This window comes from Trichoderma aggressivum, assembly GCF_033847375.1.
Source record: "Trichoderma aggressivum f. europaeum strain CBS 100526 chromosome Unknown scaffold_048, whole genome shotgun sequence".
Lineage (NCBI taxonomy): Eukaryota > Fungi > Ascomycota > Sordariomycetes > Hypocreales > Hypocreaceae > Trichoderma > Trichoderma aggressivum.
Genome location: NW_026946414.1, coordinates 165,830 through 188,478, shown reverse-complemented (window position 1 = coordinate 188,478; position 22,649 = coordinate 165,830). Strand labels below are relative to the sequence as shown.

The window sequence follows — 22,649 nt, the reverse complement described above, 5'->3', positions numbered from 1 at the left end:
CTTTTGGAGACGGGGCATTATTACAGGCGATACTTTGCGGGTCATTTTCAACGGCGTTTTGTCTTTTGTGTCTTTCTCTCTTTTACACGCGCGCTTGCTTTGGAAAACAAGGGGGAGTATTCAAGCTATTCGGACGACTCTTTTCATGATGGGCCACTCAAGAAAAAAAAATAGTTGCAGTTCTTAATGACGTATACATTTAATGGGCCGAGCGCCTTGATGTTGATGTGGACTCTTTTAGCCTTTTTTATCATGAATTTGACTGTCTTGTGATTTGATGTATTTACATTTGTGTTGATCTGCGCTTTGGTATGTTTATATTGATGTATATGTATTTCTTGCTCATTGTATTGATGTATATGTATATCTTGCTCATTGTATTACTCATTGTATGTGGCTTTGTGCCTCGCATGTGCAAGTCTGCGTGTAAATTCTATGATACGATAAATCAAAAAGATGGCTGTCATGCTATATCCCAAGAACAAATGCTTCGATTGGCCAGTCGATACGTCAAGTGATGACCATAATATCCTGCTGGCCAGACATGTGAATGACCAGAGGCATAATCAGTTCATTCACACCATACGTAAACTGAACCCAGCGCCTCGCTCTTCCTTGTCCCTGCCCTGGAAGATGCCGCTAAAGTCAACGTCGCCAAGAGCAACGGCCTGTCCGCGAACGGGGGCGTCGGGCTCGTGCCGTCGCCTCTTCTCCTGGCCGGCCTTGCTGGGGAACGTCGGGAACAGGCTCTCGGGCTTGGGTTTGGGATCTTGTCGGAAGTATTCGTGCTCTAGCATCTCCTTGGCAGATGGCCGCTTCTCCGGGTCTAGTGCGAGGAGGCTGTTGAGCAGGGAGGCACCGGCGGTTGTGAGGTTGGGGAAACGGGCGCGGATGACGGAGCCCGAGGCGAGGGGGGACTGTTTGGGGAGGCGTAGGGAGCGGGCGTTGGGGAGGCGGCGGAAGCCCGGCCAGGAGTCTTCGGTGGGGACGCCGCAGAGCTCAAAGACTTTGGAGATTTGGTCGACCTCGTTGGAGCCTTGTAGCAAGGGTTCGCGGGTGATGAGCTCGCCCATGATGCAGCCGACGGACCACATGTCGACGGCGGCGTCGTAGGAGCGGGTGCCGAGGAGCAGCTCGGGGGCGCGGTACCACAGGGTGACGACGAGCTGGGTGAGCTTGGGGCGGGGGTCGCCGACGTAGCGGGCCATGCCGAAGTCGGCGATCTTGAGGAGGCCGCGGTTGCTGAGGAGGAGGTTGGAGGTCTTGAGGTCGCGGTGGAGGATGTAGTGCTGGTGGAGGTAGGCGACGCCGGATGTGAGCTGGAGGAGGAGGCGCTTGACTTCGGAGGAGAGGAAGGGTTCGGGCATGTCTTGGAGGATGCTTTTGAGGTCGTGTTCGACGAATTCGAGGACGAGGAAGATGGAGCTGGTGGCGGAAACGTTGGTTAGTTTGGTTGGGCCAAGGTAGGTTCTTGAGGCTTTCTTACTTGTCTGGCTTGGAGACGTCGTTGCCCACGACAACCTCCTCCAAGCTGACGACGTTGCGGTGCCGGCAGTTTTTGAGAATCTGAATCTCGCGCAGGCCCGTCACGGGAAGGCCGTTGGGGTCGCCGGGCTCGAGCTTGAGGCGCTTGAGGGCGACGACCCGGCCCGTGGCGAGCTCCGTCGCGCGCGCCACCCAGCCGTAGGTGCCCTCCTCGATGTCGTTGAGCTTGTCGTAGTGGTCGACGCTGCGGCTGGGCTTCCAGGAGCCGACGTCGAAGCGCAGCAGGGAGACGCTGTTGCTGTTGCTGTTGCTGGCGGAGGAGGGTTCGGGGGTGAGTTTTCGGCGTTTGGAGGGTCGTGATGGTGAGGATGATGATGCTGCGTCGTCATTGTCGTTGTCGTTTGTTTCTGTGTTGTGTGATGTCGTTGTAGCTGAAGCAGAGAGTAGAGCCTTCTTCTTTTCTTCCTCTTCTTGCTGCTGCTTAAGAGCCTTTTTGCGACGCTTCTCTTCCTTTTCCTTCTTTTGCCGTGCTTCGTACTCGGCGTCTTCTGCGGAGCTTGCCCATCTTGACTTGGGCTTGGTGGACATTGTTTCTCTCTTCTTTTTCTCTTTTCGTGTCGGATTTTTGGGGGTTGGTCGGACTCGAGAATGCAGTGATGCAATGGTGACGGCCAATTGAGCGAATTTTGTGTCGCTGGGGGTTTGTTCTGTGCTGGTTTAGCGAAGATGAAAGCAAATGGAGGTGTTGAAAGTAAATGCTGATGGAGGATTTGAGGCGGGTTTGAGATGCTGGAAAATAGAGTGGGGCTGCTTGCTGTCTGAGGTACCTACGTACATGTACATGTGCAAGGGTCTCGAATTTGTGTGTGGGGAGAGACTTTTATCATCTTCATCTCGTCCTCATATGTCTACTATAATTAGGTAATTATTACTATCATGAGTGAGATATTGCAATTCGATTGTTTGTCAATATTGATTCGTATATATCGTTTCTGTTGAAAACAACTCATATCTGTAGTTGAATACCGCATTGGCCATTCCCTTTTCTGTGCCCTCGTTGCTCGTTTATACAGCATCTCCATCTATATCAGGTCAACTCCAGTCTATTCCACACACCAGACATGATATCTATTCCATTCACAGCTTGATCAATTAACAAAAACATCACATCACTCGCTCTCCTTGCTCGCCTTCTTCTGCTTCTTAATCTCCCTCCGTGCCTCCACCGTGCTCGCCATCTTGCTCCCTGCTTCAGTTCCCAAGTCGTTGAATCCCTTCACCACGCCGTCAGTGTCCCCGTCGCCCATCTCCTGGCTCATCTTAAACTTGCCCTCCATCCTCTCAATCTTAATCTCCACACCGATGATGGCCTTCTTCATGATGTTGAGATACGGCGTCGGCGCATCAGACACTTGCCACGCCTTGGGCCTGGACCCTTCTCCCGTGTAGCCCATGGTGACTCTTTCGTTGAAGCTCGACAGGGCGTCAATCTGCTTGTCGAGGAAAGCCGTCGTCTCCTCCGCGTTGGGGTCGATGTAAAACGTCGCCTTGCCGTAGACCTGGACGGCGGCATAGTTCCATGTGCCCACCACTTTGCCCGTCACCGGCTTGGTCGCCGTGTAGAACTTGGGCGTGACGTAGTGCTGGACTGCGGACGTGAACATGACCAGGACGTCTTGCTGCAGCGTCCGCGAGTTGTCTCCCGCGGCCTGGCGCTCCTTGATCTCGTCGATGATGGCCTTGCTCTGGGGGTTGGCGCGGGCCATGTGAGCCCTCAGCTGGCCGAGCTCCGTCTCGCTGGATTCATCCTCGACGTCTAGGATGAAGGGGATGTGGCTGGACTGGATCAAGGGGTAGGATGGCGAGGAGATGGCGGTGGTGAAGAGGCCTAGGGGATTCTCGCGGACGAGTTGTCGCAAGACGCGTAGGTCAGTCTCTGCGTGATCGCCACGAAGATACATGGTTGAGCGAGTGTGATGATGATGATGATGATGATGATGATGATGATGATGATGATGATGATGATGATGATGATGATGATGAAGATGATGTTGTTGTTGTTTCCGTTTCTCCCTATTGCTTGTCTTTTTCTCTTTTTCTGTCTCTCTTTCTTTTTCTCCTTTTATTCTATCTCAAGTCTCAACGTAGAAAATGAATGGCCTTGTCAAAGTGTCCTATCGTGAGTCTTGTCTCGCCGATGGGCCTCCGGTCTCTCTCTATATATGCCACCAAATATGTACATGCAACTTTCACGTACGAGTTACTCACACTCTCCACCTCTTCCAAGGGCTATTAACAAATCATATCCCCGTCTTTATCCCTCTTTGGATCATCACAAGCAAATCATGCGTCCCTCCGCGGTGGAGCTCGCTCGTTCATACTCGACTCAGTTAGACGCTGTTTTTGCATCTCCGTAACAGGATTTGCCCTCGCCATGATTGGGCGGCGGATAATATTGCCGTTAAGAGCTTCATGTTCCTGCTACCGGCTGCGTATGTCATTAGCGCAGCGCCTCAACAGGTACCGAGTACCGCCACATTGGGACTGGGTTAAGTTACGTGTACATGAACCTGGGGTCACAGAAATTGCCCAAAACGGAAACACTTCGATTTGGATGTACGAGTAAGATATTTTGGTGTTGAGGCTGAACTTGTATGTATTTATTACTACTGCTTGACAATAATGAGAGTAACAAACATGCCGCTCATTTCTCCAGACTATTCTATACTGTCCGCTGCCAATACCCATCTATCCATAATAATACAGTCTTAGTGCCGTCTCTCCCCTTGGATCCCTATTTATTCCACACCGTAACAACATGAAGCCACGATGCTTCGATACACCGTTGCCCCCATTACTCCGCGGAATAGATCCACGACCTAGAAGTAGCAGTAGAAGCACCAGAAACAGGGCTAACAGCACTGCTGAAAAGGCTTCCCGCAGCAGCATCACTACTGGGTGCCGTTGATGCTAAAGCGCACCGGCCGTGGCAGGGGTGGTACAACTCGTGCAGGCGCCGCCACTTATCAACATCGCTTGCGTCAATCATCGAAAGGGGAGCCAGTGCCATGTGCCGTCCTCTGGAACTGTAATCCGGCGCCTGTGACTCCCAAACCCTCACCGCCGAGGCTGCGATGACCTCGCCCCGCAACTGCTCCTCCATCTGGCTGTCGTAGTGCGCCCACAAGCAGGGCATCACAGACAGGTCCTGAGCGCAATTCCCCAAGAGGACCGGTTGCAAGGGGCTCTTATGGGACACCTGAAAGCTTCCGCTTTGTTCGGGTGCCAACGACGCACTGCCTTGCTTCTTGGTCTCGCTCCATCGGGGTTTCTCGTTCCGGGAAAGCTCCGCCTGGTCGTGGACGCAGCTTTTGAACCCTTGGACCCATATCTTGCCTTGTCGAGGGCAGACGGCGAATTCCATGAGTTGTAGGTCGATGACGTCGTTCAGAGTGATGTCGAAAATGGCGAACAAGGCATCCGAATCGCTGCGAACGTCGAAAAACACTTTTGGAATGTAGGTGGACTCCAAGATGGCCTTCAATGTCCAGCCAGTCTCTCCAGCCGTGGAGAAGCATTTGTTGCCCAAAGATTGAACATCGATGAGGTAAGTTGTGTTGGCGAGACGGACATGGATCAGCAATAGAGAGATGGTGCCATATCGAGAAAGATTTTGTCCCTCGAGGTCGACGTAGATGGATGGTGGCCGAACTGGAAGCCCCGTGAGACCATCGACCAGTTTGGATAGAGCAGGGACATTATCGATCCATTGCGTAGCGGCAGGTCCATCAGGAGTGGTAGCATACAAAACCGCAGCTGCTTTACATTCGTAGGAACTCATGGTAGAGTTGCCATTGACGCCATTGCAAGGAAACATGTTGTGACTCAGGGCCAAAGCGAGAGCGGCGTCCTTGCTCTCATCAGAAGGCGCGAGAGTTTTGTTGTCAAAACCCATGTTTACGACAGTTGCAATCGGAAAAGGTCTTTTTCGTAGAGTTGGTCACTTGTTCTTTCTTGGTATTGGTGTTGGTGTTGTCTCTAGGAAATGTTTTGTATTTTCCAAGATTGGTGCAGTTCGTATGGATGTGATGAGTGGGACGATTATAGATGAATCCAGGTTCGGGGGAGACGAGATTTATATAGCCAGTCGAATCGAGGCATGCATGGTGCCTTTGGGGGAACTTGCCAGCGCTAAAGCGGATTGAGTTTACAAAGGGATGGTTTCTGTAAACTATGAGATCTGGTTATGCTTTTTAATCGTGAGCTTGGATGAACATGGAGGTCTGTGCCACTCTTATGGCAAACAATGAATTTATAAGTGCTGTTTTTGAAGTAAAAGGTCGTATTTAGGTTATAAGGATAAGGGATAGGTAGCGAGCAGAAGTAAACGCAATATAATATTGTAGGTGTAGCACAAAAGACTCATGCCGATATTGGATTTCTGAGTATCGGAAAGCATAAACTTATTGGCAGCATAAAGGTAAATCGCTATAGTAGCGTCAAAGATTAACTACCTACTATGGAGTCAAAGTACGGCTAAAGCGTATAGAGAGTATAAGCTTCCGTGTTATTACCAAATCATCGATGGGAAACCCCGTATGGCAGTATGAAAGTTCACGCCTTGCCACAAAATTCAGCTGGAAAATAGGGCTACTCAAAGTTTAGCAGAAATCATCGTAAAGCAAAATGAAGATTAGCGATCAAAGAATTGCAGGCTCGACTGAAAATCGACGGTACCAATCTCTGCACCCGCAGATCACAGAAATGGCTGCTAAAAGCACTACCACAAACTGTGCCATTCATCATGTGGCTATTTCACTAAAGCCCAATAGCCATCTCCCTTGGATCCAAGACTGGGAAAGCATCCATCTGCCACAGATTCTAATAGGAACATCTTCCACAATAACCACACTCTTTGTCACATGCTGTGAAATCCTTATCAAAATCAGAAGAGGACGCGTTGTAGTCGTTGGTGTTGTTGTACTCGTATTCGTCGCTGTAGTCGTACTGGTTGTAGTCATCATTATCGCCTTCTTCACAGTCTACCTTTGATGTGACCTAGGAAACAACTTAGCTCGTGTTTCTCTAAAACGAGATGCAAGACCAAGTGCCGCTGTACCTTTATATGTCTGTCTTGGTATTCGTCTTCTTTGCGTTGACCTAGCTCGAGAAGGCGCTCGTCAGGTGCCGCGGTAAACATACGGAGTATGCCTTCCCGGCATTTGGAGACCCAGTCTGAAGCACTGTGAAAATTGAGGACATTCTCGACAATCTCTTGCAACTTGCTTCGCCCAAGGGTTTTCCCTTTCGCAAGTAAATTTCCGCAACCAATCGCGTAGCCCACTTCATGATCGATTTTGGCGGCTTTGGACGTAGTCAAGTCGCCGGCGGATAACTTGACATAGCTGGATAAAAACGTAGCAATATTGCTAGTATTTAGCTCAGAAATCCAAAGATCCTCGATCTCGAGGCCGAGGTTGAGTTCTTGGTTGGCCCAATCAAGAGCAAGCAGAGATACAAGCGGGTTTGACCCAAGGTTCGTCTTCACTTTAGGAAGCAAAAACCCAAGGACCGACTTCAAAGCTGGTATATCTAATTGAGAAACTGCCTAAAATGCACATCAGCAACTGCCTCCTATGATAGCTGTACGGGGTTTTCAACTCGCCTCGTGGGCCTGCGAGGTTGGATCAGGTAGGGTAGAACTCGAAGAAACACCACGTTTTACATCAGTATCGAGATCTTCTTGCTTCGTATCTTCGGCTTTGACGGCCTGCGCCGACCTTTCCCCCTCCTTCTTCTGTCGATATACCAGATCGATATCTGTAGCGGGTCGAGCGATATTGGCCCGCCAGTGATGCGTATTGGTAGGATTCTGTTGATACAAATTCACCTCGAAAAATTTATCATGCGCGACGCACTTGAAGTTCTTGTATCTGCGGAAGCGAAAGATCTTGGTCAGTATCTGCTGAAATTTCCTACGTACATGTAATGAGGCATGCACTGGTCAACATACGAGTTTAATTTTTCGAAATTTGCGGCGATGAGGTCGCTCTCGCCGACTTCTGCGAATTCAGTGCCCTCGTTGGCTGTAGTAAAATATCTGACCGACTCTTTTCGCCCATAATTGGCTTGCCTGACAAGCTGGATCACATAATCTGCATTGCCCAGAAGCGAAGAGCCATCGTTGGGCTCTGCAGAGGTGGACTTTGCCCATTGCATGAAGTTGTCGAATTTTCGTTCATGGTCAAGCCGTCGGGGGCGATACGGCCGTACGGATGAGCAGCAAAAGAGATTAGGCATCGTCGTGAATAGTGTTTTAAGTGTTTTAACAGTATGGCTAATAATTGATAAGGCACAGATGGTGTTTTATGTCCAAGGTATTGATGAAGAGAACAGCGCGCAGGTAATTGAAAGACCAACTCCAGGGATTTGTTTCTATGCATTTATTATATTAGAGTGTTTACAGCTACGTCGTAGGCCTCCCAATTACACCATCTGGGTCAGGAATGCAAACAGCAAGCACGCAAGCCGTGAGCGTCTCACAAATATTGTTTGCATCACCTGAGTTTGGTGGCTGGGTGCCACAAGAGGAGGAGTGCGGAGAAACAAAGCGTCAGTTGAAGATAACGGTATTGTTTGTACCACTGTTCTTGATTCTGAATAGGAGAGGGGATTGATGGCCAATGACGATGGTTAAACTTTTGTGATACTGTGTCTGTATATTTTGTTGCTCTGTTGTCGAGTCTAAGTACAGAATTCGGATTTGTCTAGCCACAGAACAAAGTGAATCTGGGCATGCAGTGGGAACCGGTAGCGAAGCAGCTTTCGGTTGGCAAATTAAACTCCGTGTTTACTTCCAGAATAGTTTGCTTCTCTGCATTACCAACTATCGAGACAACGAGGATACCGTTTGCTCTTTATATGAACTGAGTGCGTTGCGTTTCACAACATGGACGGTATGCTCTTATGATCTAGACAGAGACATGTTCAGCATGTAAGCACGCTAAATTAGCTGATTGATAAGATGAGAGACAGGCCTCTGGCTAATAAGAATCGAAGACAGCTTATTTTCATGCATTAACTAACCGACGAGTGAGGACGAAGAGAAAATTTCAACTTGATGGAAGACTCCGCCCGTGATAACCATAACCTTGCTTCATCTTCAATGTTTGGTTTCTTCTCTTTCTCCCCTCTTTGTCTGCTTTCTTCCCTTTGCGATGGCTTCCTCCGCCAATGCTCTTAATTCACTCACCAGACCTTGTGCATCGAGGAATCACTGCACGGCCTTGGGCTAGTAAGCGAGCCAGCAACGAGTGTGATTTGCCTGAATCGCAGGGATGGTTGATTGGTGGGCACGCTGAAACCGCCCGATGCACACCAGGTTCTCGTGATGTGTCGATGCATCACTGGATGGGATGCGAATTGTGAAGGATGCCGTCAAACCGGATTTCCAGTGCCGGTTTATTCTAGCAAGCAACGGAGTTGGTTCAACTGAGAATCCCGAGGGATATTTTTCTCTCTTCTCCTCGGCGCATCTCCAACCGTAAAGTGTCTTGACTCGTTGCACATGCTCAACCAACCGCGCGAAGTGAGAATCTTGGCGTGCGGCAGAGAACATTGAAGACAAGAGCCGCAGTTACATGGTTTCGTGTTTTGTGTTGTCCTTTTTTTTTTTGTTTTTTTTTTGTTGTCACTCGCTTCTTCTTCTCATCTTACATCCACGTCTCAAGTATACACACAACAAGGCTTCTTCCAGGGCTCTCTCCCCCTCTCCCCTTTCTCTTGCATCGAGCACAGACAAATCACCATCATGAGTCGATGCGGGGTTATTTAATTTAATCTTAGACGCAATCCTACAGTAGAGAGAGAAGAGAGGGAAAAAAAGACAGCGTCTCTGGCGCCGTTATCGCCAGCGCAAAGCAAATGCTCCGTTTCAGCCTCACTCGTCTATTCTGTCGACTTAGCCCGAATCGCGTTGTAGCGCCTGCACCTTGATTTTCAGCTGTCAAGGGTCTTATCAAATGGCAATGCTCCGAGTCCAGCCACAGCTCCTTTCCCGTTGCGCTGCCAAGGCGCCAATTGTTGAACTACCATGGCGCCGAGCAGGGGTTCCCCATGATGGGCTGAAGAGAGGCGGATTCTGGTGTATGTGAAGAGTAGCAAGAGGGAGAGAGAGAGAGAGAGAGAGAAGAGAAAGAAGAGAAGTTGAAGACTTGTGCCTGAATTTGTGTTCCCGTCTTTTGTCGTGGCGTTTGGCTTGGCAACCTGGGACCTGATTCTATTCTTCTGTTGCTGTTGTTGTTGCTGTTGTTGTTCATGTTGTTGTGCTTTTGTGCATGAGCCTGAGCCTGAGCCTGCAAGTCAAGTCGCATTCTCGGATAACCGTTTTCAAACGACCAATACTGTCGTCTTCACCCGTCCATCCATCTTTCTTGTCGGCCTTGTCCAGCAGCTTCTGGTTCAGCCTGCCAACAGCCATGCGCCGACCAATGCGGCTCCCATTCGCATCTGCCGTCCTCTTCGCAGCGCTCGCCAACGCTGACCTTGATTATGTGACGGATCTCGATATTTATTCTCTTCTGGTAGGTTTGAGTCAGTGGCAATATCGCACGGGCGATGGTGGCTAACGCAAACCTGGATCAAACAGGCCCCGTGTGCCTCCGACGCCATCTCATACAACATCGCGACTCTGACTTACGGCACAGTATGCGGCGACTCAGAGACGGAGCTCCAGTCGTGTGCTTGCTCCGACACGGAGCGATTCACCAGCATCACTTCGTCCATATCTCGCGACATTCGAGTTAGTTGCGGCACTACAGCGACCGACGACCAACAGAGCGCATCGAGTGTTCTTGCGAAATACTGCAACCAAGACCTGACGATTACCTTTTCGACGCCGACCAGAAACGTTGTCCAGGCCTACATCACCGACTTGAGTCAGATCAATTATCTTCCGCAATGTGCACAGTCGGCGTTGTCAGAAGCTGTCATGGGAGATGTGCGTATTGACTTGAATCCATCTCCCTACATGTCCCCCCGCAAGAAACGAACGAGAAGCTCGATATATGCACAACGAGGAACAAGGAAACACTAACAAAGACATGGTGGCAACAGAATATATCCAAATGTCCCGAGGCTGCCAGTCTCTTTGCGCCTTGTGTTTGCGGAAAGGGTGGAATCCCCTCTCAGGTCAGCGACGTGATTAGCAAGTCCGTCCGGTAAGTATTCAAGATTTGATTACCGGTTGGAGCGCGGATTGTGCTAACTCAACCGTGTGTTCAAGATACTCGTGTTCCAACGGAGGCGACATCAGCGCAGCGCAAGACTTTTACAACGAATACTGTGCCATGAACAACGGAACGACAACCTTTACTCAACCCCCAGGTCCTCCTGGAGACAGTGCGTTAAACATGCGATTCTCGTCGAATATTTGCTCTGTACGCGATACTAACAGCCGTGACCGTGTGTAGTGACTTATCACATCACCGCCTTGCCGCAGTTCAAGTCGTTGCGGTCGTGCGCTCAAAGCGGCGTTGCCTCTGCGATTCTCGAGGTAAGTTCCTTCATTGCTTAACAAGACCATGTGCTAAAGCGTCTCTGTAGCAAACAGCAATCTATTGTGCTACTGGTCCCCAGGCTCTCGCTTCGTGCGTCTGCATCAAGTCTGGCATGAGCGGTAGAATCTTGAGCACTCTCACGTCCAATGTCAAGTGGAACTGCGACAATACAGCCACTGCGGATGTTACCTCGGCCATGGATGTCTTTGCGGTCTATTGTAGCGCGGCTGAAAAGGAGATTGTCGTGTCCGTCACCGATACTGCCACTGAAACGTACCCTCATCCTACGAATCGAGCCAGCTCGTTACCATCTAGCCCTGCAGAGACAGGGGGAGCTGATAGCACTGGTGGAAGCGGCGGAAGCGACAATGGAGGAGGCAATCCCGATCAAGGTGGAAAGGATGGATCATCTTCTGACGGCAGCGGAGGGAATTCATCGGGTTCAAACTCCATCAACAAGACAGCAGTCATTGCAGCCTGCGTACTTGGAGGCGTTGTTCTCATCGCTGCCATTGCTGCCGTGGCATTTTTCGTCCGCCGGAGACGCAACAAGCAGACGAGAGGAGAGCAGATACCACCGACAGCAGACGGACCCAATATCACCGGACCACCCGAGCTGGAAAACACATCGAAAATGGGCCCAAACGTTGCTGTTGTTCCGGAACTCCACAGCACAGAGAGACAGGAGCTTCAGGGAACCGGCACGCCTTTCAGCGAGTTGCCACCTGGTTACGTCTCCCCACGACCGGAACTCCAAGGGAGTAGCGAATACAAGCCTCCAGTTTCGCCGGTGCATGGAGGAGGGTATCAGCCGCCGCATTCGCCGTACCATGGACAGCAGCAGCAAGGGGCACCGACTGTTTCTCCTGCAACGCCGAGTACATACGGGGCGGGATGGCAATCCGGGCCAGTTGCAGAGACGTATGAACTGGACTCGGCTACCTGGAAGTCTTCCTGACTCTGTTGTTCCAAAGTAGAGAAGATGCTCTTTTTCTTTCATATGCAGCGTTTAGAACACGGCCGCCCTGTAGTCGTATGTTGATTGTATGGTGTTTCAAGGCTTATGTTATGGGAAAGGGGCGATTAAAATGTTTATTAGTTTGATCTATCATGACAAGTATAATTAGAATCTCTTTATGTTAAAACACGCTAGGCATACCATACAAAGTGTCATACATGTCACACCATGCTTCTCAACAGCTGAGTTTGAGTGGCGATAGACGGGGCATACGCTTCGAATCCAGTTATCCACGGAAGTTGTTTGACATTCACCATCATTTCCTCCCACTCCCAGCCGTATTCGTTCATCATGCGAGCAACCATCTCGAGAGCATGAGTCTTTTCATTGGGGATTTCTGACATGGTTGCACAGAGCAATAGGAGCCACAGCTGGAAGGGAATGTAGTAGGCCGATGCTGAGACGAGGTTCTCGATGCTGCGGTCTTGCAGGAGATGCAGCAGTTTGGTGACATATGTGGCGGGCGTGCCTGGATAAGCTTGTGCCATGTTTTTCACCCGTAGGATCCAGAGAAGGGCGCCCAAGCGAAGAGTCTCGACGAAGACGCATGGCATATCGGGATGAGGGTGTGGAGGAGTGTCCATGAGACGATATGCGATTGGGTTGAGCCGTGTGCCGAGGAAGACTTCTTCTTTCCAGAGTTCTTCACCCCAGGCGGCTAGTTTTGATTGGACAGTGTCGGCGAGACTTGCTATGTCTTGTAACGCCGAGACGACGCACAGTTGGTGAGCGTTGAGGTCGGGGCACATGGCACTGAGATGGAAAGGCAGGACAGTGAGGATGTCGGAGGAATCATGGCGTGGGAGTGTATCGATTGGTACATGTAGCCTTGAAGGCATTGGAAACCAGGGCCTTTGTTCAAAGAGCAGAGAAGCGATTGTGTCGATCCTATGAGGAGAGAGTTATTGTGGTCAGCATTTCTGAATTGGTATGAGTGAAACTGGCGATTTCGATGAGTGCTTACCAAAAGACCATCATGGCCATGTTTTGGTCATCGGAGAGACTGTCTATTCCCCCTCTCCTGTTAATCAAGAGTTTGAGCCCGTTCAGATGGACGAGAGCTTGAGCCAAGTCTCCAACAATGAACTAATTTTCAGTCGAAACACAAAGAAATCAGTCTTCCGAGCTACTTGTCAATGGGGAAACAAAAAAGATTCTTGCCATACGTTGTAGCAGATGCAACCCATGACGCCCCGGATAACATTATCGGCCACGGCCATGTTGGGATCAGGATCCCTCAGCCTTGATTCGATGCAGGCCACGACATCTGTGGAGCGTGCCAGAGCAAAGGCGATGCTCCTTTCCATCGTCTGCGAGCGAACAGCGGCGCGGATTTCGGGTCCTGTGAGGAGTTTGCGGCAGAAGCCGGCATCCTTGAAAGCAAACGGGAACCAGAAACGGGATTTACGAGAGCCTGCAGGGGGGAGGGTCATTGGTCAGTAAAAGGGCGCGCTGGTCGGCAGATGATGATGGTTGCAAGCTGTCTGCTTACTTCTCACACTATTCCAAGAGGCTGCCAGGGCCAGACCATATGCCGCAAAGGCGTCCATGCCCCAGGAATTCTGCATGAGGGCCAGGGGATGCTGGTCCCAGAATGGACGAGGGAGGGGAGGAAGAGACCGCTGTTCGCTTCCATGTTGTGACTGCTGTTGCCGTGATTGCGAAAGCGTGATGAGCTGGCTCTCGCCAGGGCCCGTTGCTCCCGTATTTGTAGGAGCAGCAAGAGAAGAAGAAGAAGTAGAAGAAGAAGAAGAAGAAGAAGACGGCTCCGCAGCCGGGTCTGTAGATCGCACACGCAGCTTTACCTGCGGGTTCCTGGGTGGCTTGCGGCGAGCCTTGCCAATGTCTCGCATGACATGCTGCCGGATCTGGCGCTTGGTCTTTGAATCCCGCGGCCTACCGCGTGCAGATTCGGTTGAATTGATGAAGAGCAGCTTGGAGCTGGGTCCAGAACCGTCTGATTCTTTAGGGTCCATGACGACGTAGTTGCTGGATGAGGCGAGAGAGAGACCGATTGCTGTTTTCGACCGCCACGTCACTTGGGAGACGGAAGTAGTGATGTCAAGTCCCGGGGTACTGCGCTGTTACTGGGCGGAATGCTTGTCTGTTTGTGTCCTTTAGAAATAAAGAGAAGTTAGAGTATCTCTTTACATGCGCAACCAGAGGACCATATGCCTAAAGGGGTTATAGATATATGTTGAGTTGTAAAGACTTGAGAGCGTGGGAGAGTTTCTAATCAAAAGAGCCCAGGGGGGTTGATCGGAATTGAGAGAGTTACAAAGACCACCAAAAGGATGCATGTCCGAGTCTTGATATGTCAGAAGCCACTGAGGGAAGCAAGCGGCGATTATTCAGCCTCAAGGGAGCCAATCGGCTTGGGCGACGTTGATACGGAGGAGTTTCTAGCTTTATTGCCGGATCGTTTAGAGTCTGACTTTTGGCCTGGCTATACCAGATGCGGCATCTGGTCCCCCTGCTTGCGCGTCTGTAGCGTCGATCCATGGCTCCCCGAACCCAGATAATCACCTCATCATATCGCCTGGAGATGCTTCTAGGACTATCGAAGGGACGATAGGCGTTTAAGGGATCCTTATGGGCGGTGGTTGACAACTAGGAAGGGCTGATCTGGATTTGTAAGTAAAGCCCCTCTACGGAGTATGCTCAATAGCCTATTAGTCAGAGACGCCGTTTCTAACAGTTGCCAATGCCTGGACTAACTAACACGAGTGGCTGAGGGGGGCTTCCATCGTTTGTCTGTAGTTGACGCCTGGAATGCGCATAGGAAGTAATAGTCTAGAGGCCAAGACTCGCGTAGCCAGGACATTAGTTGGTTAAAAGAGGAGAGCGTGGGTCACGGGCTGGCAATATAAAGACGTCGTAGAGCCTTCATTGTTCAACTCGAAATCCAAAACCACCAAGTTATCCAGCTCTCAACATTTTTACTCGAGACTCGTTGATAAAAACACCCACCATGTCTACCGATTTCAAAGGAAAGCTCGCCATCATCACCGGAGCATCCAAGCTCAACGGCATTGGATATGCTACCGCTTATATCCTCGCCAAGGGCGGCGCCGATGTATGAAATCACGTCCATACAAATCATCGTATTCTTTGAGTTGGCCCTAATATGCTTTTTGACTACTACCAGATTGTGATTCACTACAACTCAAACAAGACTGCTGCCGAAGAGTGTCTTACCAATCTCAAAGCTCTGGGTGTTAAAGCTATTGCCGTTCAAAGCAACGCCGGCTCCATCACTTTTGGCGACGACATTGTCAATGCCACTGTTGCAGCGTTTCCAGGGCGCAAGATTGACATCATCGTCAACAACGCAGGCCACGCCACATTCCAAGAAAGCGTGTCGGGGGCTCCCATTGAAGAGTTTGATGCCCTGTTCCACCCCAACGTCCGAGGTCCTCACTTGCTCACCCGGGCTGCTCTGCCGTATATCGCCTCTCCCGGAGGCCGCATCGTCAACATCAGCAGTGTAGTGGCTCGAACCGGAACGAGATTTGCCTCATTGTACAGTGCTACCAAGGGAGCGCTCAACACTCTCACCCTCGCGTGGGCTGAGGAACTTGGCGAGAAGGGCATCACCGTCAACGTTGTTTCTCCGGGGCCCACCGCGACAGATTATGTTCCGCCAGAGGAACACGAGCTGACGCAAAAGTTTCGTGCTCAGCAGTATATCAAGCGAGACGGAACGCCGGAGGAGATTGCCAATGCCATTGTGTTTGCAGCTAGTCCAGGGGCGAGCTTCTTGTCGGGCCAGGTTCTCGGCCTCGATGGTGGTCTGAGTTATGCTTAAGATGCTGATTGAAGGCTACGATTTATTTATGTAAAATATGAAAAGCGCTTATACTGTGGCTATCCCTTGATATATAGATATTTCTTCTGGAAATCATGGAATCTTTTCTACTTGTGCTCATGATACGGCGACTGACTATTCCGAAATTTGGAGCGATGATGAGATGGAAATTATGTTTAGAAATCGTGAATTCTACAGGTGTTTTCATATATTTGACATGACGTAATGTTTGAGTTATTATTCTATTTCTAATCACTGCGAGCGTTACTTGCAGTTTACAAGATGGCTAAGCCTGATTGTCTAATTCAAAGAAGAAAGCACAACTGAATGATGAAGTGAATATTTCTAATTTACGTAATAAGGTGCTGGCCTTTCCATAGAAATAACAATTACCATCCAAGGATTGCGCTTTTTTTACGAGTGAGATATAAAATAGATTAGCATAGACACACTCTCTACTTCTTATTGTGATAGAAATTGTATGTACTGCTGCTGTGGAAATGGCAATACTCATGAGGCTTGCAGTGAAATGGACTATCAAGGCGTCCTCTTCGGTATGGCTTCTCAGTGACATCTGAAAGTCGTGTTTGGGATTCTCATAAGCTTAAAAGCATGCGACGCTCAGCATCTTCTACCCTTTAAAACTAGCGCATCGATCCAAAGTCTATTCATTGTGTCCAATCGCTAGAGAAGACTGGTGAAATATGGCGCTCCGCTACCAAAGCTAAAATGAAGCTGCATCTCATAAAGAAGATTAGCTGAAATACTTGAATGACAGATGCCAAGGGAAAAATATGGACAATTCACATGCGTCTCGCTGTTGCCCTAGTGCCAAGAGGGTGTATCTTACAGAGTTTGTTATGCGTTCTGTCATCGGATGACGCAGCCACAGATTCAAAACGTCAAAGTCTGGCGATCTCGAGGCTGGAAATGAAATGCCACGCAATATATTTCGCGGGGAACTTGTGAATACACGCGGCCACCCCCGGATGATCCGAACGGGTGACAGTGGGCGTGTGGCGCAGTTTCGCGGGTTGTTTAATTGGCGATTGGAATTGGCATGAGAGATTCATGATTCTGTTGCGAGTTGAGACAATGGTTGGAACATTGGTGGAATATCCGTCACAATTCTGAGTAAACGAGTTGTATAACATTTGTCTTTGATGAATTGGATACATTGATAGATAATTGTGACAACGAGAATCCCGTCGTAGGTTGTGTTCAATTGTACTTGTGGTAAGCTGAGGATGTGATTGACGCTGGTGACGATATTCTTACACGATGGGGAGGGAAGCTCTTGCAGACGTTTGGAGCTGAAATCGTGGCTGGCAGACTAACATACCTTAATTTTTACGACGCTTCTTTCAAGGATGTTATATCAAATTTGCTCCTCGCTCAGCTCCAGTAGGTGTGAGAAATACCAATTGCTGGTATTGATCGACTATCGAGCAACTGGCAGTGCATTTCTTCATGTTGATCAAACATCCTATTAGTGATGAGGTCTGTTGAGCTCAGAGCAACCTGGAATAGCAGCAAATCGGTCGATAGCTCTTACTCTCAGCTCAGGTCCTAATCGCAACTGCTATTTCCTTTCCCTGGCCACCTGCTGTTTGTCAACTCATCACATATTTGTTCAGTGTTGATTTCAAAGTAAACCTGCAAGATGATCAACATAAGTCGCATCCTCGTTTGTTTCGCTGCGTATTTGATGATTCCTGGTATGCCGTCACCGCAAACTGCCATGACCCCAACAGCGAAGCTGATACAATGAGCTGTAGCTTCATATTTTCCACCGGGGATTCAAGCATTATCGATTCTTGAACGAGCTGCTCCAGTTGCTCCTGATGGCTACACTCCCGCCCGAGTTTCATGCCCAGCCCAAAGGCCAACGATCCGCGCGGCCACGGGCTTGTCGACCAACGAAACAGATTGGCTTCCTCTTCGCACAAATAACACAGTCCAGGCCATGAAAGATGTGCTCAGCCGCGCCAATATCAGCGGTCTTGACACCGGTAGATATATCGACAATCTCACGGACGCTGGCACCGGCCTCCCAAGGGTAGCCATCGCCATCTCCGGTGGAGGCTACCGAGCTTTGATGAACGGAGCCGGTGCTCTGGCAGCATTTGACAACAGATCGACAAATGCGACGGAAACCGGCCATCTCGGAGGCCTTTTGCAGTCGGCCACGTATCTCAGCGGCCTTTCTGGCGGAAGTTGGCTCGTCGGCAGTCTTTACGTTCAGAACTTTACGTCGGTCGAGTCCATCATCTTTGCGACGGATGGATTTCTCAGCACTTTGTGGCAGTTTGATCACTCCATCCTCAACGGTATGACGCTGCATCTCCATAATGGGCACTCTTGCTAATTCCGTATTGGCCAATTGCAGGACCTGATGGTCTCTCCATCACGAGATACTACCGACAACTGTTTGATGATGTCGACGGTAAGAGAGATGCCGGCTTCAATACAACAATAACAGATTATTGGGGCAGAGCATTATCCTACCAGCTCGTAGACCCGAGTGACGGAGGACCCGGTATGATGATACCTTCAGCACGAGGTTTGTGAGATGGACTAACTCTTCCAACAGCGTTCACCTTTTCATCTATATCAAACGATACAGACTTTGTATCGGCTCAAGTTCCACTGCCGTTGATCGTTGCCGTTGAGAGAACGTCAGGACAGCTCCAGATAGCCAGTAACTCGACAGTCTTCGAGTTCAATCCTTGGGAAATGGGATCGTACGACCCTGGCCTCGAAGCCTTTGCACCGCTCCAATTCGTCGGCTCCAACTTCACTAACGGCACTATTCCACGCAACGGAGAGTGCATCGCCGGGGTCGACAACGCCGGCTTTGTCATGGGCACCTCGTCTTCTTTGTTTAACCAGGCATTCTTACAGATTGGAAGGGTAGAGGGTGTGCCAGAGTTCTTGATCAGCGCTATAAATCGCACGCTGGCAAACGTTGGCACAGAAAACAGAGACATTGCGAACTGGCCGAACCCATTCTTCGGATACAATTCCAGCGGGAATTTGAATGCCAACTCCACGGTTCTGGCTCTCGTGGATGGTGGAGAGGACTTACAAAACATCCCCTTGCATCCGCTGCTTCTGGAAGAACGAGAAGTCGATGTCATTTTTGCTGTCGATGGCTCTGCCGATACAGCAACGCTGTGGCCAAATGGAACTGCCATGGTGGCTACGTTTAACAGATCGGAAGCCAGGGTTTCGGCCAACGACAGCAGATTCCCAGATATCCCCGATCAGAACACCTTTGTGAATCTGGGTCTGAACCAGCGGCCTACCTTTTTTGGCTGTACCAACGGGAGCAACACTCCTCGTGGGCCGCTCATCGTGTATATGCCCAATGCCCCCTACTCATTCCAGTCCAACGTCTCAACCTTTGACCTGGAGTACAGCGACGAGGAGCGCAACCAAATCATCCAGAACGGATACAATATGGCGACCATGGGCAATGGCACGGTGGATTCGAATTGGCCGGCGTGCATCGGTTGCGCCATTTTGTCCCGGAGCCTCGTTCGCACCAGGACTCGTGTTCCTTCAAAGTGCGCGGATTGCTTTGCGAGATATTGCTGGAATGGCACGACCAATTCTTCCTTGCCGAATACCTATGAGCCGGAGCAGATCCTCGCCAACACGACGGAGCAGTCGACGTCTTCGGCTGCTCGGATAAGCGGGACGCTGTTGCTGGGTTGCGTCGCATTTATGCTTGCGATCTGAGATGTAGGAAGCACGGGCTGGTGTGTGGTGTAATGTACTGTAATATGGATAGGTAGTTGTCGTAACACTCTTACATGAAAATGGAGCTCTGAATTGACCGTTTGTTGACTGACTTGCGTGAATTTTGATGTGCGATGAGTGGCGAGTCTATCGATACGAAGCGGCAATGCTGCAAGTGGCATCACCACGACATAAGCGATGAACGCTTTGGACGGATCTGAGCTCGTCGGCTTCTCCGTATACGGCAGCTAACTGCCCGGAAGCACGGTAAGTTGACGTACAGCATTCTAATACGAGGCTCTGAAGTGCTTGAATATGCAGTCAGCCATGAACCTGAAGCTCTCAGATACATGAACAAGCTATAGGATCCGGAATTGGCCATTAAAACGATGAGATCTTGGTATGGGACCTCCAGATACCATTGTACTCATGCTTATACATCGAGGTTGCATTATGCCCGTCCCTCAAACTTTGTACTTATTCCGTTCCTTATAAAATACTGCTGGAAGAATAGCCTGCTACTAAATAAAGATGTTAGCCCACGAGTTCGTCTAAACCGCGTCGTTCATACAGTCATACCCAGGGGAGAAAAAAAAAAAGAAAAAACAAGCTTCACTCCAAAAGAACACAGGCGATTAAAGTCGACGACCCCTGCGCCTCTAGTCAGCCCATTTTTTTCTTCTTCTCTTTCCCTTGTCAGCTCGCGGCCCACATCCCAGACGTTTTCGAATCGACGGAAAAATAATTTTGCCTCGTATAGCGCTGAGCCATGGCACGACGACCCCTTGCTCTGAAAGTCCGTCAAGACGCCCAAATAGGCAGCTTTTGGGATCGCCGCGTGCAGAGGCGTTTATAAGGAAGCTAAGAAATTCAAACCTGCTAGGGGTCAAGGAGTAAGGCAGCGCTGGCGAGTCCGTTTACCTGCCTTGTTTGTCGAGGAGTGAGCCGCTATTTGTCGAAAGGGGTGGGGGGGAGCTGCAGGGCTGAGGTTATCTTGACGCGAATATAGTTTGTTCGTATAGGGGATTGGGTGGGAGCAGTATGGGCAACGGATGCAGGGATCGGTGAGGATTCTTCGCTGCGACTTACGTACGGTACGTGAGAGTTGCTATCCATCGGCATAATTATCCTGAGCGTTCTGTGAGATTTTAGTTTGCAGGTGTTGAATAATGGACAGACTTGGAAAACGGGAGGACGAACCTGGAAGTAGAGGCGTCGTAGTGGGCGAGTATATAAGAGTAGGTCGGATCGCTCGTTGTTTTGACGTCTACCCCAGAGCATCCATCTCCTCAAAAGCACACTTTAGATTATCGCAACCTTCTTCAATAACCTCAAAAATGAAGTTCTCACTCTCCATCGCCAGCGCCGTCCTGGCCTTCACTGCCTCTGCCGCCCCCGCCGAGGAGCTCGCCGAGAGAGCCACCGTCTCTGGCTCTGGAACCCCCGGCTCCATCTTCATGTTCGGATCCGCCTCCAACTGCCGCCAAATCTTCTACCAGTCCGGCGCCTGCGGCCTCAGCACCTTCTTCCCTACCCAGGTCCCCTCCAACCTGCCCCTGGTTGCGCTCCCTTCAGGAATCTTTGATGCCCATGGCCCGTCCGACCAGGAAAACAGCCTGTGCGCCAAGGTCATCACCATGACACACAACGGCGTTACCCGCCAGGCTGTTGTCGCGGATGAGAACACCAGCAGCGAGCAGTCCATCGACATGTGCCTCGATCTGTGGCAGGCCTTTGGTGGCCACGACAACGACGGATCCCTCATCAGGAGCTTCACCTGGTCAATTGCGGCGTAAATGGCATCTTGCGCGTGGATCATTGGGGATCATAAAACTTTGTATATATTCTCATAACCGGTTGGAAAATCCTACCCCGACGGTTCGGTGTATAATAGCCGTATATAGCAATGGGACAAGTACATATTCCATCTCTGGCCGATAACTCTATAGTGAGATTGATACCTGCCATCCTCTCTCCCTTTCCGTGGGCGGCTAATCAGAAGCTACTTCCACGCGAGAATCTCGCACTGCAGAAGCACGAGCCAAGCATCTTCCGTGTCGGCCCATCCTCGTACGGCGCGTAACGTCTGTTGGATTTCGTCCTCGGAGATGCCAGCATCCAGCCAGGTCTGGTAGAAAGGATCTCCTGGCTGTAGCTGACCATCGGCACGCCAGGCCAACCGCTTCCGTGCTTCCGCATCCGAGAACACGCTGGTTCCTGCACCAACACGGACTTTCCCTCCGTCAACATCGAAACCCGCCTTGCGAAGAAGCGCTGGCATTACTGTTGCCGTAGGATCTGCCTCGGGTTCTCCTCTGCGTGACGCGCGAAGCTGATTCGCTCCCCACAATCGATCAAGGTCGAAGCTCTGCGGGTAAAAGTGTTGGCCCATGCCGTCCCGAGTGGCTAGAATGCCGCCCGGCTTCAGGACCCGCCGCATTTCGGCCAACGCCCGGAGTGGTATGTCGGGTTGCGGGAGATGACCGAGGACCTGAGAGCTATAGACGACATCAAACGTGTTGTCAGGGTAAGCAAGCCCGTCCACAACGTTGCCTTCTTCAAAGACGACAGAGCCTGCCCCTTGGGTTGGGACATTGGATTCGTCTGCCAGTGCCTTGGCCTTTTGCAAAACGTCCGTTGAGATGTCTATCCCAACAGTCTTTCCCTGACTGGCATACTTTGCTAAGCTGGTCGTAATGGTGCCTGGACCGCAGCCTACATCGAGAATATAGTCCGTTGTTTTGATATAGGGCAGCAGAAAGGCGGCATCCGTTTCCGCTTTGCGTCTCAGGTGTGTTGCGATGGTATATTCAGAGTGACCTCGCGCATAGTAGCTCGGCAGATTGGTTTGCGCCATGTTTACCTTGTCTTTCAAAGAACTTGAAAGCTTCTTTTGGACTTGCGAGGTTCCATCCGCCCTATTTATTGCGCGATCCATTCAAACAGAGACTTGGGGGACTCGGGCATGTGTTTCTCGATGCAGGTATAGAGTCCCGAGAGGGAGGCTGGCTCCCCTACATTCTCAACTCCGAACGCC

General features: G+C 50.4%; 10 protein-coding genes across 10 annotated transcripts; 4 read left to right on the top strand and 6 right to left on the bottom strand.

Annotated features, from left to right (window-relative positions):
* Nucleotides 1-575: 575 nt before the first annotated feature.
* Triagg1_9061 (uncharacterized protein) lies at nt 576-2,328 on the bottom strand (the record flags this gene model as incomplete). The annotated part of the gene is made up of 3 exons (XM_062903977.1): nt 576-1,425; nt 1,487-2,192; nt 2,313-2,328. The coding sequence occupies 3 exons, from the start codon at nt 2,326-2,328 to the stop codon at nt 576-578; spliced, it is 1,572 nt and encodes a 523-aa protein (XP_062752005.1).
* A 326-nt stretch (nt 2,329-2,654) lies between these two features.
* Nucleotides 2,655-3,446, bottom strand: Triagg1_9060 (uncharacterized protein; the record flags this gene model as incomplete). Its single annotated transcript, XM_062903976.1, has 1 exon — nt 2,655-3,446. The coding sequence occupies one exon, from the start codon at nt 3,444-3,446 to the stop codon at nt 2,655-2,657; it is 792 nt and encodes a 263-aa protein (XP_062752004.1).
* An 893-nt stretch (nt 3,447-4,339) lies between these two features.
* Nucleotides 4,340-5,440, bottom strand: Triagg1_9059 (uncharacterized protein; the record flags this gene model as incomplete). Its single annotated transcript, XM_062903975.1, has 1 exon — nt 4,340-5,440. The coding sequence occupies one exon, from the start codon at nt 5,438-5,440 to the stop codon at nt 4,340-4,342; it is 1,101 nt and encodes a 366-aa protein (XP_062752003.1).
* Nucleotides 5,441-6,366: 926 nt separating this feature from the next.
* Nucleotides 6,367-7,785, bottom strand: Triagg1_9058 (uncharacterized protein; the record flags this gene model as incomplete). The annotated part of the gene is made up of 4 exons (XM_062903974.1): nt 6,367-6,543; nt 6,605-7,093; nt 7,211-7,418; nt 7,469-7,785. The coding sequence occupies 4 exons, from the start codon at nt 7,783-7,785 to the stop codon at nt 6,367-6,369; spliced, it is 1,191 nt and encodes a 396-aa protein (XP_062752002.1).
* Nucleotides 7,786-9,974: 2,189 nt separating this feature from the next.
* Triagg1_9057 (uncharacterized protein) lies at nt 9,975-12,000 on the top strand (the record flags this gene model as incomplete). The annotated part of the gene is made up of 6 exons (XM_062903973.1): nt 9,975-10,067; nt 10,133-10,483; nt 10,600-10,703; nt 10,769-10,884; nt 10,956-11,038; nt 11,089-12,000. The coding sequence occupies 6 exons, from the start codon at nt 9,975-9,977 to the stop codon at nt 11,998-12,000; spliced, it is 1,659 nt and encodes a 552-aa protein (XP_062752001.1).
* Nucleotides 12,001-12,221: 221 nt separating this feature from the next.
* Triagg1_9056 (transcriptional regulator family: Fungal Specific TF) lies at nt 12,222-14,036 on the bottom strand (the record flags this gene model as incomplete). The annotated part of the gene is made up of 4 exons (XM_062903971.1): nt 12,222-12,948; nt 13,025-13,146; nt 13,227-13,474; nt 13,553-14,036. 4 exons carry the CDS (start codon nt 14,034-14,036, stop codon nt 12,222-12,224), a joined length of 1,581 nt encoding a protein of 526 aa, XP_062752000.1.
* A 995-nt stretch (nt 14,037-15,031) lies between these two features.
* Triagg1_9055 (uncharacterized protein) lies at nt 15,032-15,868 on the top strand (the record flags this gene model as incomplete). Its single annotated transcript, XM_062903970.1, has 2 exons — nt 15,032-15,136; nt 15,209-15,868. The coding sequence occupies 2 exons, from the start codon at nt 15,032-15,034 to the stop codon at nt 15,866-15,868; spliced, it is 765 nt and encodes a 254-aa protein (XP_062751999.1).
* A 1,663-nt stretch (nt 15,869-17,531) lies between these two features.
* Triagg1_9054 (uncharacterized protein) lies at nt 17,532-19,612 on the top strand (the record flags this gene model as incomplete). The annotated part of the gene is made up of 4 exons (XM_062903969.1): nt 17,532-17,586; nt 17,647-18,198; nt 18,258-18,407; nt 18,462-19,612. The coding sequence occupies 4 exons, from the start codon at nt 17,532-17,534 to the stop codon at nt 19,610-19,612; spliced, it is 1,908 nt and encodes a 635-aa protein (XP_062751998.1).
* Nucleotides 19,613-20,949: 1,337 nt separating this feature from the next.
* Nucleotides 20,950-21,408, top strand: Triagg1_9053 (uncharacterized protein; the record flags this gene model as incomplete). Its single annotated transcript, XM_062903968.1, has 1 exon — nt 20,950-21,408. The coding sequence occupies one exon, from the start codon at nt 20,950-20,952 to the stop codon at nt 21,406-21,408; it is 459 nt and encodes a 152-aa protein (XP_062751997.1).
* A 206-nt stretch (nt 21,409-21,614) lies between these two features.
* Triagg1_9052 (uncharacterized protein) lies at nt 21,615-22,550 on the bottom strand (the record flags this gene model as incomplete). The annotated part of the gene is made up of 1 exon (XM_062903967.1): nt 21,615-22,550. The coding sequence occupies one exon, from the start codon at nt 22,548-22,550 to the stop codon at nt 21,615-21,617; it is 936 nt and encodes a 311-aa protein (XP_062751996.1).
* Between the last annotated feature and the right edge of the window lie 99 nt (nt 22,551-22,649).